The 15,615-nt window shown below is 41.4% G+C and overlaps 1 protein-coding gene across 2 annotated transcripts in view; it reads right to left on the bottom strand.

Annotated features, from left to right (window-relative positions):
• Positions 1-15,615, bottom strand: part of ADAM22 (ADAM metallopeptidase domain 22) — a 1,128,810-nt gene that overhangs the window by 40,459 nt on the left and 1,072,736 nt on the right. For both annotated transcript variants that reach the window (XM_086941795.1, XM_086941794.1), the window contains exon 29: positions 14,641-14,707. In XM_086941795.1, coding sequence (XP_086797921.1) covers positions 14,641-14,707 — 67 coding nt within the window. The remainder of the gene's footprint in view (positions 1-14,640; positions 14,708-15,615) is intronic.

The raw sequence follows: 15,615 nt of genomic DNA on the forward strand, positions 1-15,615 counted from the left end.
CTTTCGATACTGTGCTACATGACACTCTGCTGGCCCGACTCTCGGACATTGGAGTGAGGGATCATGCTCTTGCTTGGTTTAAATCTTTCCTCTCCAAAATATCATTCCAGATATATTGCCCACCCTTCCAGTCATCCTCTTGCGACGTCAGCTATGGGGTTCCACAGGGCTCGAGCTTGAGCCCTACCTTGTTCAACATCTATATGGAACCCCTGGCTCGAGTCGTAGAGAACTTTGGGGTGGGCATTGTCAGCTATGCTGACGACACCCAGCTCATGTTCAAGCTCACTCCAGATAGCGAGAAATTTGCCATCAATTTCTCTAGCTGCATGGCAGCGGTCGCCACCTGGATGGATAATAACTGCCTCCGTTTAAATGGTGACAAAACGGAGGTGCTAGTGGTAGGGAACAAAACCTCAATATGGTCCCAGGCTTGGTGGCCTACTACACTGGGTGAGTGCCCCCACCCAGTCGAAAAAGTCAAAAACCTAGGGATCATGATTAACTCGGATTTGTCGGGAAAATCACAAGTCAATAAAACAATAGGCAAATGTATGGGCACGTTAAAAATCATCCTGAGAAAAACTATCGATCTTATTCCCATTGAAGCAAGGAAAACTCTGGTGCACGCACTAATAACACCTCACCTGGATTACGGAAACGTTCTCCTATTAGGTGTGAACCAAAAACTACTACACCAGCTTCAATGCATTCAAAATGCTGCTGCCCGCATGGTACTGGGTTTACCAAAAAGAACATCTTCCATAGCGGCCTTGTCTAAGCTGCATTGGCTCCCAGTGAGAGAAAGAATCAGATTCAAGAGTCTTTGCTATGCCCATAAAATTGCACACAACAAAGGTCCTACCTATTTAAGAAATCTTCTCACTATCCATCGTCCTACCAGAAACCTCAGATCCTCGGGTATGTCACAATTTAAACTTCCCCGGATCTATAGAGCAAAACTGGGTGGCCGCTCCTTTCGATTTCTTGGAGCAAAACACTGGAATGCCCTCCCAGTTCATCTGAGAATGGAGCCGTCAGAAACCCTTTTTAGAGCAAAACTAAAAACCCATCTCTTCCCCCATTAATACTTTTCTGTACTCTGTTCCGGTAGGCTGTAGGGCAATTAGCGCGGGGATACACAGTTGTGCAGCCATGCGCTTTATAAAACGCTTTATTATTATTATTATTATTATTATTATTAGGATGAAGCCAGATCTTTACTGTGAGGAGGCTGAGGTAAACATTTTGCCATGTAGGGAAAGCAATTCTCTTGGCAAAGGAAACGCTAGTTTCTCCTTTTGCAGTTTGAACTGCAGTTCTATTCCCAAGCATAAATGGGATATTTTGACATTTCTAAATAACCTATCCCCTGATGTGCTATTTTTAACAGAGACATGGGCCAGCAAACAAGCTACCTCTGATGTGGATTTTGCCTTACCGGATGGGCACCATATTGTGCGGTACAATCAAATAGATAAACCAGAAGGTGGCATTGCGATAACCTGTTTCTTATACTCGAAGGAGCTTGCAATTGCTGAAGTCCAAAGAGCTGTTTTTCTACTTGATGCTCCTATGAATTTTCATTTTCAGGCACACTTTTGTATCACTCTGTGGGATCTAATACTCGGTTTGCACAGGAGCTGGTTGATACCATTATGCCTTGCCCTATGCATTAAAAGCAGTCAATTTTACAATTATAGTAGACCTCATTAATAATTTTGATATTACTCAATGTCCCTATGTGTTGATTCTCCTAGATTACCTTGAGCCTATTCAACTTCAGCTGTTTATCAATAGTCCTACCCTCACTTCAGGCCATATAATGGACCCAATGTTTTCCAACCTTGCAGCATTAGAGTTTGGCATTCCTCTCTTAATTGGTCAAATAATGTTATGATTCTGACAAAGATCTCTATCAAGACTTCTTCCCACTCAAGTCAGTGCTTCCTTTCAAGTCTCGACCATGGTCTAGACTAAACATACAGTCCCTGCCTAGCCTTCTAGAGCATTTTCAGCTGTATCTCCCTGACACATTGGAGTATGCGGATCTGAGTGTGAGAACCTGCCTCTTGTTAGTCTTGTGCACATAAAGGAGAGATTCTCAAAACCCCCTCCCCTGGTTCAATGCCAGTCTGATGGGTATCGGGAAGAAGTGTAAAAAGCTTGAACGGGCTTGGAGGAAACACTATGACCATGTTGAAATGTAATTTATAGAGTCAATTCAGAAGTACCATAAAGCCATAAAAACAGCCCATTGGTTAGAACGTATTCACAGCTTATGACAACATTGCGCTTCAAGAGACATGGCCAGCCAATCCATGCCACATACAATGTTACATGTCCTATTTTACACCATCAACCCCGTGGTCTGCTGGGAGAGTACGGGTGGGTTACTGACTTTGATTTACATTTCCCGGCCATGTTATTAGAGTGGACCTGAGATTTAGTAACTTTCAATTAATTTGGTTGGAATACCACTCCAAGGAGCTTCTGCTGATTAATTACTATAATATTTGTTTTGATATCAGTAACTGTACCATCATCAATACAGTGAGTAGAGAGATGGAGGGGTCTCCCACACGTTCTGGGTTTCCATTTTATGGATGGGCGATTTTTAGCATTTGTTGCTGTAACCGCATTGGCACGTGAATTGTGGCCTAAGTGACATTCATGGTGATCCAATAATGCCCTTTACCCACAACCCGTATTGGGATGCTCTTAATGAACTTGTAGGTAAGTGTTGATTGTACTTCACTTTTGACTCACTTGTTGATCGTTCTGATTAAAAGCCAACTTACATATGCAGGTATTGTTATAGTATTATTGATTTTATTCTGTTCACAGATGATTTGCTAGGAATTCCTATTTGCTATAATGTTCAAGAAAAAATGTTAAGTGATCACTACTTACTTTCTGGCTTCCTTTAAGTCTACACACACCCTTTGAATACCTGCGAGGTCCCTGTCCCTTTAGTTGCTACTAAGAATAAAAGCGACTTATAGACATGAGGCAATATTGACAAGTTAAAGCTGTTTAATAGTCTTGTGCAGAACAATAGAGAGGCATTGTTCACATGTTTAAACACCGAAGGGGAACCCAATGGATTTATAACATGGTTTGATTCTCTATGTACCTCGATTGCAGAGATGCTCACCCTTCAGGTTGCAAATCGTCCACAGAAACCAGTTAGGTGGGTTGACTCCAAGTGCTCTAAAACCTATGCAGCCCTAAAAGCTATTAAAATGCTCCCACGCAATGCTGATCTCATTAGGATGAGTCGTACATTCTATAAGGCAGCATTAGAATCAAGAAAGAGTGAGAAAATATCCGAGACTCATGAGTCCCTGATAACTGCCAGCAATTTGAAGGACTCTCTGCAATTTTGGAAAGTGATAAACAGTCCTTTTTTAATGAACATCCAGAAGCAGAGATTGCTTTGATTATCAGCCCGGATAGATTGGTTAAGCACTTTAAATATTGTTATGACAAACCTAACTCACTACCACATCTCATTGGTACCTGGGTAGAAAACTCAGTGCCTCCTGATACAGGTATGACGATTGAGTTGAATTAAGTTATAGCAGTCATAACTAGATGCCCTACAGGAAAGACACTTGGCTCTGAGTTTGATATGGTTCCAGTGGACTTATATAATGATTTTTGGGACCCACTTTTGACTAATGTCTTGAATGTCATATCTAAGATTGGCCTAGCAAAGTCCTGGGCACAATCAGTCATTGTGCCCATGTTCAAGAGAGGAGACAGGAGCAGCCAAAAATGTAATGGTGCTCATCGCCCTGATTAACTAAGTAACAAAGATTATGGGCAGAGTTATCTTAGACAGATTAGACACCTGCGTCCAGGGTAAAAATATTGTGTCTGACTTTCAATATGGATTTAGGGAGGGCCTAGGCACTGTGGAACAATGCCTCAATTTACAGCTAATAATTAATAAATACTCTATGGTGAAGTCAGGGCATTTCTATTTTGCCTTCATGGACTTTAAAGTCTGTTTTGACTATTTAAATCACACTAAACTTTGGAGCATCCTGACAGACATGGGAGTAGAGGCTAACATTGTCTACGTTCTTTGAGAGTGACACAGCGAGGTGTAGTCAATGTGAAGTCTGGTCCCAAGGGGGAAACCACTGCAAGCTTTTTGCTCTCCCAGGTTGCCCGAAACTGGTGTTTTTTGGCACCACTTTTATTCACTCTTTATACAAGCAGTTTAGAACATCATTTGGTCCATTTAAACTTGGATGTGCTGTAGGTAGGATCTCACGCCGTCCCCGTATTGCTTTATGAGGATGACACTTTTTTAATCGCCAGAACAAAACTTGAATTAGAAAGGCTTCTTGATAATTTTGTGAACTTTGTGAATGGATTGGAACTGACAGTGAATCACTCCATACCTCACATAATGATTTACGGGCCTAAATCGTACAGGGTAAGTCTTTCTTTCTTAACTACCCTAATTGTATCTGTCCCTACCTACTTTTCCCTATTGAGGTATACTTTTTGTTGACAACAGCACTTGAAATCAACTGGATGTAGCCACTGTAGCCAAGTTTTCCCGCACTGTGGGAGGTCTCTTTAGGTTTATGAAAAATCTAGGTTTCAAAACCTATTAAGGAGTTTGTGACTCTATATGAAGCTAAATGCCTAACAGTCGCAATCTATGGCTCAGGTGTCTTTGGGACTAAAGATTTTATGGTTATGTAGGGAATTGAAAATAGATGTTTGAAAATATTGGTGGGGGTCCTACAGAGCATAGCTACTTATATTACCCATGCACAACTCAGCCTTGATTATGCTAATGACCTTATTAGAATTCGACCACTTCTTCTGTGGCTATCAATCTCGGCAAGCCAAGAGTTTGTTTAGTCGCATTGTGATCACGGACTGTATGAAGTTGGATAAGGCTGCCAGTATTCCCTGGTTAATGTACATAAAGAACATGAGTATTAGTTTGGGTTTTCCTGAATTCTATACTAGTCCAGAGGCCCTTTCATAGGACATTAGGCAAACCCTAAAAGATTGTTTTTGAAGCTGGAGTAGAAATAGAAGAGACTGTACTGAGAAGGTTTAAAGATCAGTACGTTTGTACAGTCCTTTAAACTCCTGACTTGTCATGGAATCATATCTCATATGGGTAAGCAATAATTATCAGTGGGTTTTGAAGACCAGGTTGATATTATACACCTTGTGCATCATGATGGCCTTTCCGGACCTAGTCAGGCATCTGATGGCCTTGATGTGTGTCAGAATGACGATCTTTCTATGCATTCCACTCTGCATTTAATGTTATTCTGTAAATGTTATTCTAGTTTTAGAAAATCTATTTTATTGCCACTCATAAAGGATAATAATATCAGACACTATAGGGAAGCTTTGTTCTACTTACAATCCCTTCCATCTCCTCGCATATGCTTGTTTGTAGTGAGCTACATACAATGTGTAATTAACCATAGGAAATATGGGTTTTAGAGGACTGTTTATATATGAGACTAGTTCTACCCCTATGTTATGTTTAATCTGGCTTTATTTTGCACGTATTTTATTACAGAGATTTATGAACACCATGTAGTTAGTGCCGTCTACCTGGCCAGTATAGAATATGACATGTTGTTTTCTCTGTTGCACTATACACCCACTTTTTTATCATGTCATACACAGTTGTTTTTTCCCTTGAATTGCTTGATGGCATTGCTGCACTATGCATATGTCATTTTATGCTATCATTTTCAGCTGTTTTTTTTTTATCTTTGATCATGTCTTATTCTGTAATTGTTTATTTAATTGATGAATATATTTGTTTATGTATTTGCCTTTTATGACCTTTAGTCGAATAAAGTTTTCTGGTGAACTGCTCGAGTCATATTGCTACCAAAACTGAATTAGTATCAATATAGCTGAAGAGATTTTTTCTATTATTAGGTCTTTTTCAGCCCCAATTTTAAAACCTCCTAGCCGCCGTCCAACCCCACCAGATGAAGAAGCCAGCGTATTATTTCTCTAAACCGGTGATAGTGATATGAACAGCTTTCCCTGATGGAACCAGCAATTATTTACCCGCCCCTACCTCTCTTACTCGTCTTGGACCTACTCTCCCCTTTTCTCAGCCTTTTTCAATTACAGCCTTGACTTCTTTGGCTGCAACGATTACATCAGGATCAATACTGGATCCAGCTTAGCCTAGAATCAGTCTGTCTTGACCATTATCTACCCTTTCCTGATGGAACTTCTGAATCTTTCAATCTCTTCCACTACCGTGCCTTCTGCTTGGAAACATTCTGTGGTAGTACCTTGGCTCAAAAAGCCTCCAATAGACGCAGCCAAGCTTGAAAATTTCTGACCCATCTCCATACTATCTTTTGTCTCCAAATTGATTGAAAAGCTGATTACCCTTCAGTTATCTTCCTATATAGAGGCATATGGCTGTCTCAATATCTCCCAGTCCAGTTTCCTGCCAAAGCACAACAGTGACTCTGTTTCGCTGTTGGAAAATAGATGAACATAAATGGATTCTTTACAGGAATGGAACTGTGGCTGTGATCCTGTTGGATCTTAGTGCACTTTTGACAATGTCCGCACAATGTTCTGCTGAGTCTATTACAGGACTGTGGGTCAGAGAAATGGCTTTGACATAGTTTGATTTCTTTTTGAAATGTCAGTGCTTTCGGGTCCTGGACAAACCTTTCTACTCTGAGACACTTACAGTTAAGCCTGGATTCCCTTGAGGCTCCTTCTTGAGCCAAACTCCTTTTAATTTTTAAGTCCAACCTTTGGCTCACCTTGTAGAATCCTTCAGCATCTCTTTATTCTTTTATGCCAATGACACTCAATTGATCTCCCCTGAGTATGTGGTCACCACGGTACGCCTCTGAGCTTGCATGTGTGCTATATCCAATTTGATGGAGATTAACTGTCTACAGCTTAAAAGGAAGATAAAGTGCTTGTTGATGGAAATCAGCCAGTAGTTTGGTCGCCAATGTGGTGGCCAGAATAACTTGTTGCTTGACAGCGAGTCAAATTAGGACCTCCAAACTGAAAAATTGGCTGGGTGTTGCTTTGACATACTGCGCAGTCTAAAGAAAATACTGTGGGACTTACCAGACCATATGCAGATGACCACTGCCCAGGCAATTATCATCTCTTGCCTGGACTAAGCAACATACTTGAGCTTATGGTCAAGCACTCTTCCCTTAATTGGCTGCAAAAATCCACAATGACGCTGTTCGGCTGCAAGTTTCAATCTGTGTTCTCTCATCTGCCCTTACTTTACAGGCTTTCTGTGGAGAGGCTGGTCAAAGTTAAGGCATTATGTATTGCCTACAGGGCTTTTTCAAACACCGGTCCTAGGTTTCTTAAGGGCATTATTCGACCATATGAGCCAGTCACTCCTTTGGTCAGAGAAATCCAACTTAGGAATTCTGCCCAGGTTTAAGAAAGCTTGAGTTGGAGGTTCATTGTTTAGTTACCTGACTTCCAAACTCTGGAACTCTCTCCCAGTTCAGCTTTGAACATATCCCAGCAAAGTGTGGGGTACTGCAGTAGTGCTGAGGAGCCTTGATTGGGTTGCATTCTATAAATCATAAAAATAAACATTTGGTGACCAAGGCCGTTTTATGTTCCTGCACCTAAATTAAATGCTGTTCACCATTACCGGGTCCAAAAAAGTGTAACCCACCTTAAAAGATGAAGGTTATGCCATTGGATTTTCAAATGAGACCTTTGGTATGCCCATTCAAATCAATACTCATCCTTATCACTGGTACCATAGCTCAATGTTTAAATGGGAGGACGAAAAGGATAGAGGAACATTTAGAACCATACGTTCTCTAATTACCAGACCTGCCTACATACCACAAAATTATGATACAGACAAGCTAGGAACTAAATTCACCACTACCATGATACTAGTACTGAAATTAATTCTATGTAATATTAATGATCATTTAAGTACTAGCCCTCAAACACTGAACTGAGATTTGTATATAGGCGAATATTGATGATGTACTTGTTCCCAGCACTGAAAAGCTCATTATATTGACCAGTATAAAAGGAAAAACAAAGAACATTTTTGTAGCTTATTCCCGGTCAATATCACCTACAAATCTAACGAGTTCTCCTTATAACTGTTGTACCTACCTGACAGCTAGCTTTGGTCTTTAGCTGGTATCAATAGTTGATATTTGTCTGATTTAGAATGTCGGGTTTAGTCCAGTAAGGACATCCTGGTCTGAAATGGCCTTTGGTGTTATACATCAAAATAATAGATACCACTGCCATACCACAGAACATATTACTGCCAGCATGGCTGACTAATTCTCACATAGTTGCTTAAAACAACAAAAAACAATAGGACTGGAATTAATTAATTAAAAGCCACACAATTTCTAGGAACATCTAGATCTCTAATGTGATTTTTGAAACTTCTCCACCACGTGGAATTTCCAATTGCATTGTTATGTATGCCTTCCATTAAAAGTCTTTAGCATGAATAACCAGATTGAAATGTGGTTGTGATGTAACAGCAGCAGAAAATATGGCTGTGATGTAACAGCAGCAGAAAACAAAAGGTGTTTCCCACTGTTGTATCGTCACCAGGAGAAGTGTGCACGTCCTCTGGGTTGTACTGCTTTACTCGGGTCTGGGGAGACACGACATAGACAGGGAAATGGCAGTTAGTGGTCGTAACCTCCTTCTAATGTCTTTTCTGGGTCTCCACAGACTCAAAGAATGCTGGGGGACTGTGGGTAGTTGTGTGTCTCTGCCCACCCCCACATTCCCCTATCAGCATATCATCATAGTACTCTGCGGACTCATGATGACAGGGGAAAATATGGAAGTGGTCAGCACAGCAATGGCTCTCTGAACAGAGTGCAACTCTGAAAAGGAAAGTGAGGCACAGATGATGGATAGAATTGGGGGCAGGAGGCCACTTTTTTATATTTGATTAGTGCGTGGAGAAGAAGAGAAATTGTAGAGGGGGAAGGGGCAGTTTTTCTCAATTTGGATGAGAAGGGAGTGTAAATGTAGAGAGTGGTGGAGCTAGGTGGCAGGGGCCTGTTTTTCAGTTTTGGTGGGGGGTAAATGTAGAAGGTGGTGGGAGGGGTTGTGGCGGTCATGTTTTGTATGCCTCTACCATTAATTATGATTTGGAGTAGCCGTGCATTTCATAGAATTGTAGGTGGGTAAAAAGTAAATAACTGAGTTGTTTTTACCATAGGATTCTGAGAGCCATTATAGAGTTTCACTCTTAGTTTCTATTTAATGTATTTGCAATGATTTTTCTTTTAATCACACAATAAAGTTCTTCTTATACCTAGTTTCTATTTAATGACCCTCCAAGCCCCTAGCTGAAATACATTCCCTTTATTTACTGTTACCCCTCTATAATTATAAAGATTATTATAATTATTCTAAATATTTCTGTAGACTGGGTCGAGCCATAAAGCAAGATGAGCACTTTAGAGATAACTTTACTGGTAAAATGAGAACAACGTCATTGACACAAATAGCATAATAACAGAATAGATAGTTGTATCAGGAAAGATGTAGCAATATGAGTTAATCATAGAGGTGCATTGCATCGTGTGTTATTCAAGATATCAAATGCAAGTCTAGCTTCAAAAGGAATAAGTGGAGATGTTCAAAACTGGGAGCGATGTGATCTGATCATTTTTGATCCACCAACAATTTGGGTGGCACCATGGCAGAACACTAATAGCTACAGTCAAAGATTTGGGGAGAACTGCCAGAACTGCATTAGGTCCAAGATTGTGGGTGGAGTGAGGGGCAGAGTGTTTGAGCTTCCTGACTAGCTGAAGTTGGCAGAATGCTGATTTAGTCAGTTCTGTGATATGTTAATTTAGAATGCAATTTTGGTGGATGATAAAAACGATACGTTTTGGATGAGGGACCAAAAATGGGAAAATACCAATGAGATGGAGAGAATGAAGCCATTTTCAGATTGGGTGGGAAGTCAAAGAGGAAGGGAAGTAGGAATTGTGCTTTGGTGTGATAATTTATTTGGTTGTCTTTTTCAAGGAAGGATTTTAATCTTTTAATTTTGGATGGGCCAGAGACTCTTCACTGCAGCGGTGCATTGTAAGGAAATTAATATATTTGAATAGATTTTCATGTAGTATTGTGGCTGGAGTTTTCATATATAAATGAACAGAAGAGGTGAAAGAATTGAGCCCTGTGGTGCACCACATTTCAATTGGAGCGTAGCAGATTCAATGCATTTTAATTGGATACATTCAGATTTTGCCATAAAGAATGATGGAAATCAGTTCAAAACAGTTCCTTTTAATATATTTTGATGGGTTGCTGGATGATATGATGTTGGGTGGAGGAATTATTAGGAAAAAAGTGTTTTCTTTCATATGGATGGATATGTAGAAGGATTGTGTAAAGTCATGGTGTGCTCCTATATGCTTCACTCTCCTCGTAAGTGTGTTTTTCTGGATATTGAATGGGATAGTAACATCTCCTAAAAATGATGTTGAAGTAGTATTTATTTAATCTGATTTTTTATATAGCGCTGGCCAGACCCGAGGGTATCGGAGCGCTTTACAACAGTCGTACTGCAAAAGATAGAAAATACAGTAATAGTATCGAGCATGGACAGAGTGTTTCAGTGGGTTATGTAATCCAGGGGCATTGAAGACTTGGAGTGCCTTCGCCGAGTGTCATAGTTTAGGGCCGCACTCCAGTTCCAGGGAGTAATGTCATCAGCGCTTCTGCAGCTCCTGTCCCTTTGCTAGGGAACGGTCTAGGAAAAGATTTTTGAGCTGTACTTTTAATTTTGGAAAGGAGGGGATAGTTCTGATGTGGGGGGAAATAGAGTTCCAGATTTTGAGCTCATTACCTGCAAAGGACCAGGCCGCGGTTTTTTGTTTGCGTGCTTTCAGCGGGATGAGTAGTAGAGTATTCGAGCTCCTGAGGGTCCTGGTCTGACCGGCTTATTTGAGTTTGGAGGCATTCAGGTTTGCCTGTGTGAAGGGCTTTGTGTGTGAGGCAGGCTGTTCTGAAACTGGCACGCAATTCAACTGGGAGCCATTTTAGTTCTCTGAGTGCGGGTGAGATATGGTCGAATTTCTTCACTCCTGTGACCATTCTAGCTGCTGCATTTAGAGTTGTTTTGAGGGGAGAAAGGTGTGCCTTCGATGTGCCTGAGAGGGCTGCGATCCCATAGTCTAATCTAGATAACACCAATACTTGGGTGGCTTGTTTGAGGCCCTTGGGTGGGATGAAAGGTTTTATTTTGTGCAGTAGCTTCTGGTTAAGGAAGGCGCTCTTGGCGGAGTTAATATGTGTGGTCATGTTCAGTTTCGGGTTTAGAGTGAAACCTAATGATTTTACAGAGTCTGCCAGGGTGAGGTTTCCGTTGAGCGCATTGATCGCTTTTAGCCATTCCGCAATTTGTGGGTTCTCTTCTTTGTTATGGATGAGGAGTATTTCAGTCTTGTCTTGATTAAGTTTTAGGTGGTTACTTGACAACCAGTGTTGGACTTCTCTAAGCATGTCATTGAGTCTCTGAATGTGCTCAATGGAGGTGGTAATCAGATAGATCTGTGTGTCGTCAACATACAGGTGGAAGGGGATGTGGCTTTTCTGAGTAGGGTTGTGAGTGGTTCCATGTAAATGTTGAAAAGTTGCGGGGTGAGCACTAAACCGTGGGGGACTCCCCTGCTGACTGGGTGTATGTCGGATGCAAAGTTTTTGATTTTTATTCTTTGGGTGCGGTTGTGAAGGAAGGTGGAGCACCACTGTAAGACAACCTCATCTAAACTTGCCCTTTCTTGAAGCACCTTAATGATGAGTTTGTGGTCGACCTTGCCGAAAGCGGCTGATAGGTCTAGGAGAATGAGAAGGCAGCATTTGTCCGCATCAAGTGTTTTATGGGTATCATCAATGATGTTGAGGATCGCGGTTTCCGTGCTGCAGCCTTTTCTGAAGCCTGAAGTAAAATTTGCTATGCTTTAGCTGTATATTGGGTGTAGGGTGTTAGAAAGAGGAGAATGTGGTGCAATCTTCAATGAAGTATTTCCAACAGTTTCTGTGAATAAATCTTTTTGTTTTATCTGCCATTGTTGAGGAGTGGGTCACATATTAGAAGTAGAATGTCAAAAAAGATTATTTAAGTATGAATGAACCCGGGTCCTGGGTATGAAAAGAAGGTTCAAGTTGAAGGATGTGGGGAGATATGATATTTCACAAGCCCACACTTGTGCAATTCTTGCTTTGATGAAGGGATATTTTAGCTTTGTTGCAGTAGTGGTTGATTGGTTGCTGCAGTGGTTAGTTTTGGATTTAATTGGCTTTTCTGTGTGTACACAGGTTAATAGGAGATCACTCTGAACTAAGTGGCCAAGACAAGATCTTCTTCACTCCTAGGTTGCCTATTGAGGAATTGTAACTCACTGCATTTGTAGATTTAGAGACTCTAACTGTGTTTTGGGATGCTAATACATTTGTGGAGGATGAAGTGACATATTGTTAGTAGGATGTTACTTTGGGTTATTAAAGTAGGAGTGAACTGCGCCTTCATGGCAAACACAAGATCCAAATTGAAGTTTGTGAAATGATATCATGTTTGAAGAGGGCATATTTTAGGTTTGTAGTAGTAGTTGGTGATTGGTTTCTGTGTGTACACATGGTCTCTACTACTCTAACAAGCAATCAATCAGCACTGGATTGCAGTGGCAACACCTTCATAATTCCTGGGTTACCAGTCAATGATTTTCCACCCACTACATTTGTAACGTTTGTGACCATAACCATATTTTGGGATGCTACTACTAATTTTCAAGACCACATTTTTCCTTGGATAAAACAAAAAAAAAAAACAAGGACATGCATGTCGACAACAGATATCATTGGGTGTTTCTATGCTTGGGAGTAGGTATCCAGATGTTGGGGATGCAGTGCCTTCAAAGCAGCCTTCACTCATGCAAGAACTATAAATCTTGCAACTGCCATTTTGGGGGTTTTGTAGTATACAAACAGCTCAAGAACAAAACTATGTGATAATCATTATGAATTCTGACTGGAAAGGACTGTAGATGAACTCCTGCTCCACCGAACATGGGGGAATATTTATCATTGTGTTGCATCACCGTTGCCCCATGCAGAGGGGGTGCAAGGGCAACAAAACTACAAAGTTAGATTTATCAGGCCACGCAAGGCCATCTTGCATGGCCCTGCATGGCTTGACTAATCTGGAGTAACACATGGCAGTGCAAATTGCTGCCTTGCAGTACTCTGGACCAGGGAAGCTTTCCATGGGCGGAGCGTGGGTGTTCCAGCACATTCACCAATGGATTTTGGCTCATTTCTTGATTTATCATTACTTGTAGACCTGGGAATGCATCAAAATGCTACACCGGCCCAGGTGAGGTGTAACAAGGAGATAGCTTTACTCAGGCAGCACATTTACGTATATTGCTCTGTAAATACAGTGCATTCCTGACTTTTCAAGGTGGCTGCTGCATTGCACAAAAGTTTGATATATATTATTATTATTATTGCATTTATTGAGCGCACAGCTACCCGGAGGTTTCCCGGCGCTTGCCTTGGGAACCCGTCCTGGCTTTTCCCTGTGAGATAGCCCCTACAGGGCATCCCCAAGGTGAAAGCCATGCATCCTGCCTCAGGGGGGCCATTGTGGAGATTAAGCAAGCTTAATGCCCAGAGTTGCAGAGTGAGAACCCATGATTAGAGCAGGCACCGAAGCGAGAATTATCGAGTCCGTGGACATTTGAGCTCAAGACCCTGCCGCGTCGGGAATTGAACCCTGGTCCCGGGTCTGACCTCAGCTTCCTGGTCTGCCTACTCTACACCGTGAGCCACACTTCTCCACTATTAAGTCTATTTCCGACTATGTTTAGATCCAGAGGCCAGAGAATTTCTGCATGCAGGTCTCTTGCAGCACAGCATTTGAACACTGCAAGAACAAGTTCAAATTCGGGAAAGGATGAAATTGTCTTCCCAGAACCCACAAGGATGGCTTGGCAGTCGTTGAGAGGGTTGGTGGCCTACTAAGATATGAAGGAAATATTGTGACAGCATAATTAGGATGAATCCAAGGCATAGCATCATCCAGCCAAGTTTGAATGACTGCCCTTGTACTTATATGGAGAATGTGTAGTGGTCTGCACTCTGCGCACTAGGGGTTTAACTCTGACATACAGGAGCGCCTGTATGCTTTGAAGTGTGATTTTATAGTCTCTGAAAGCAGTGCAGCCGTGTCTGAGCACTTACACACAGTGAAGAAATAAATAGCTTCAATAACAATCACCTAAAGGCTTTCATGACTTCAAATGGCTACCAGTAAGACGCAAACGCAACTGAACCCTCTAGATTGTTGCTTTCACCGAACCTGACTATTATTGCTGAAACATGTAAAGATTGGGACTATAAACGCAACAGCACTAAAAATTCTTTCTGACTATACTGCAGTTCTTACACCGACTACCACAATGTGATGCAGTCATTACAACGCAATTACTTTGAAGTAGACTACAAAGGGTATTTACAGCATGCTTCCTTTAGTTCATCACAAGTAAAAGCAGCAATCTCTCAAAAGGATGTGTATCTTGTATTTAGTCATAAATATTTACTTACTCAGTGGAATTGGAACGTGGTCTAAATCTTTTGCCTCTCATTTTCTTTCTGTTGCCTCCAAGGTTTCCTGAAATAAATGCATTGTATTATCAAATACCACATTGTGTCTCTTTATACATTGTCGACTTGTTTTTTAAGCATTCAGTCAAGTGCAACAGTGAGATGTTTTGTGTAAGTACGAATATATGCAAACAATATATTGTTTTCCAATACAGTGTCCTGCCAGAGGGCAGTCTCACCATACCATGTGTAGGGTGTGTCTAAACTGCAGCATAGGGCTTTACTTAGCTTTCATTGCAGAGTTGAATACTGTCTCACTCTAGGTGAATTGCATCAATTGTACTCCATCAGCTACTTGACTTCACCAATTATTATTCCATTTTCTGATTGTAAGCGCACAGAGTTCAGTTTCCCATGTGTGCACTTTCCTGCTACAAAGAACATGGAAGGAAGCTGTTAATTCTTCTACCTCCCCATGTGGCCCATTCTGTTTGCAGTATTACAGAAGTCACCAGGGGATTATTATTGGATACCATAAGAGAAGCTGTCCCAGGGTGGTATACCTCATTTATCTCAATCCTCTCAACTCCAGAAATCATTAAGTGAGGCTACATTGTACACCTGCGGGTTTGTGTATTGATTTTTTTTAAACGTGGATCCTGGGTGTATAACCATCCCCCCATATTCATCAGAAGGGCATATGCACTAGTTCCACTGGTCCAGCCACAGTAGGCAGAGATGATGCCTCGTCCTAACATAGTTGTATTAAGTCTATCCTGCAATACCAATCTTTTATTATACCAACTGACACTCTAGCTAGAAACCCTCACCTCATAGTGACATGGCTTTCTGTGCTTGGCACCAGAAGTTTGATTATCAAAATTGCTGTGTAGCTACAGTAGCGTAGCCAGCCCTTGTGCTGCCAGTGGCGGTCACTGCTTGTGCTGCCTGTGGCGGTCACTGCTTGTGCTGCCT

Source organism: Lissotriton vulgaris, chromosome 10 (genome assembly GCF_964263255.1).
Source record: "Lissotriton vulgaris chromosome 10, aLisVul1.2, whole genome shotgun sequence".
Classification (NCBI taxonomy): domain Eukaryota; kingdom Metazoa; phylum Chordata; class Amphibia; order Caudata; family Salamandridae; genus Lissotriton; species Lissotriton vulgaris.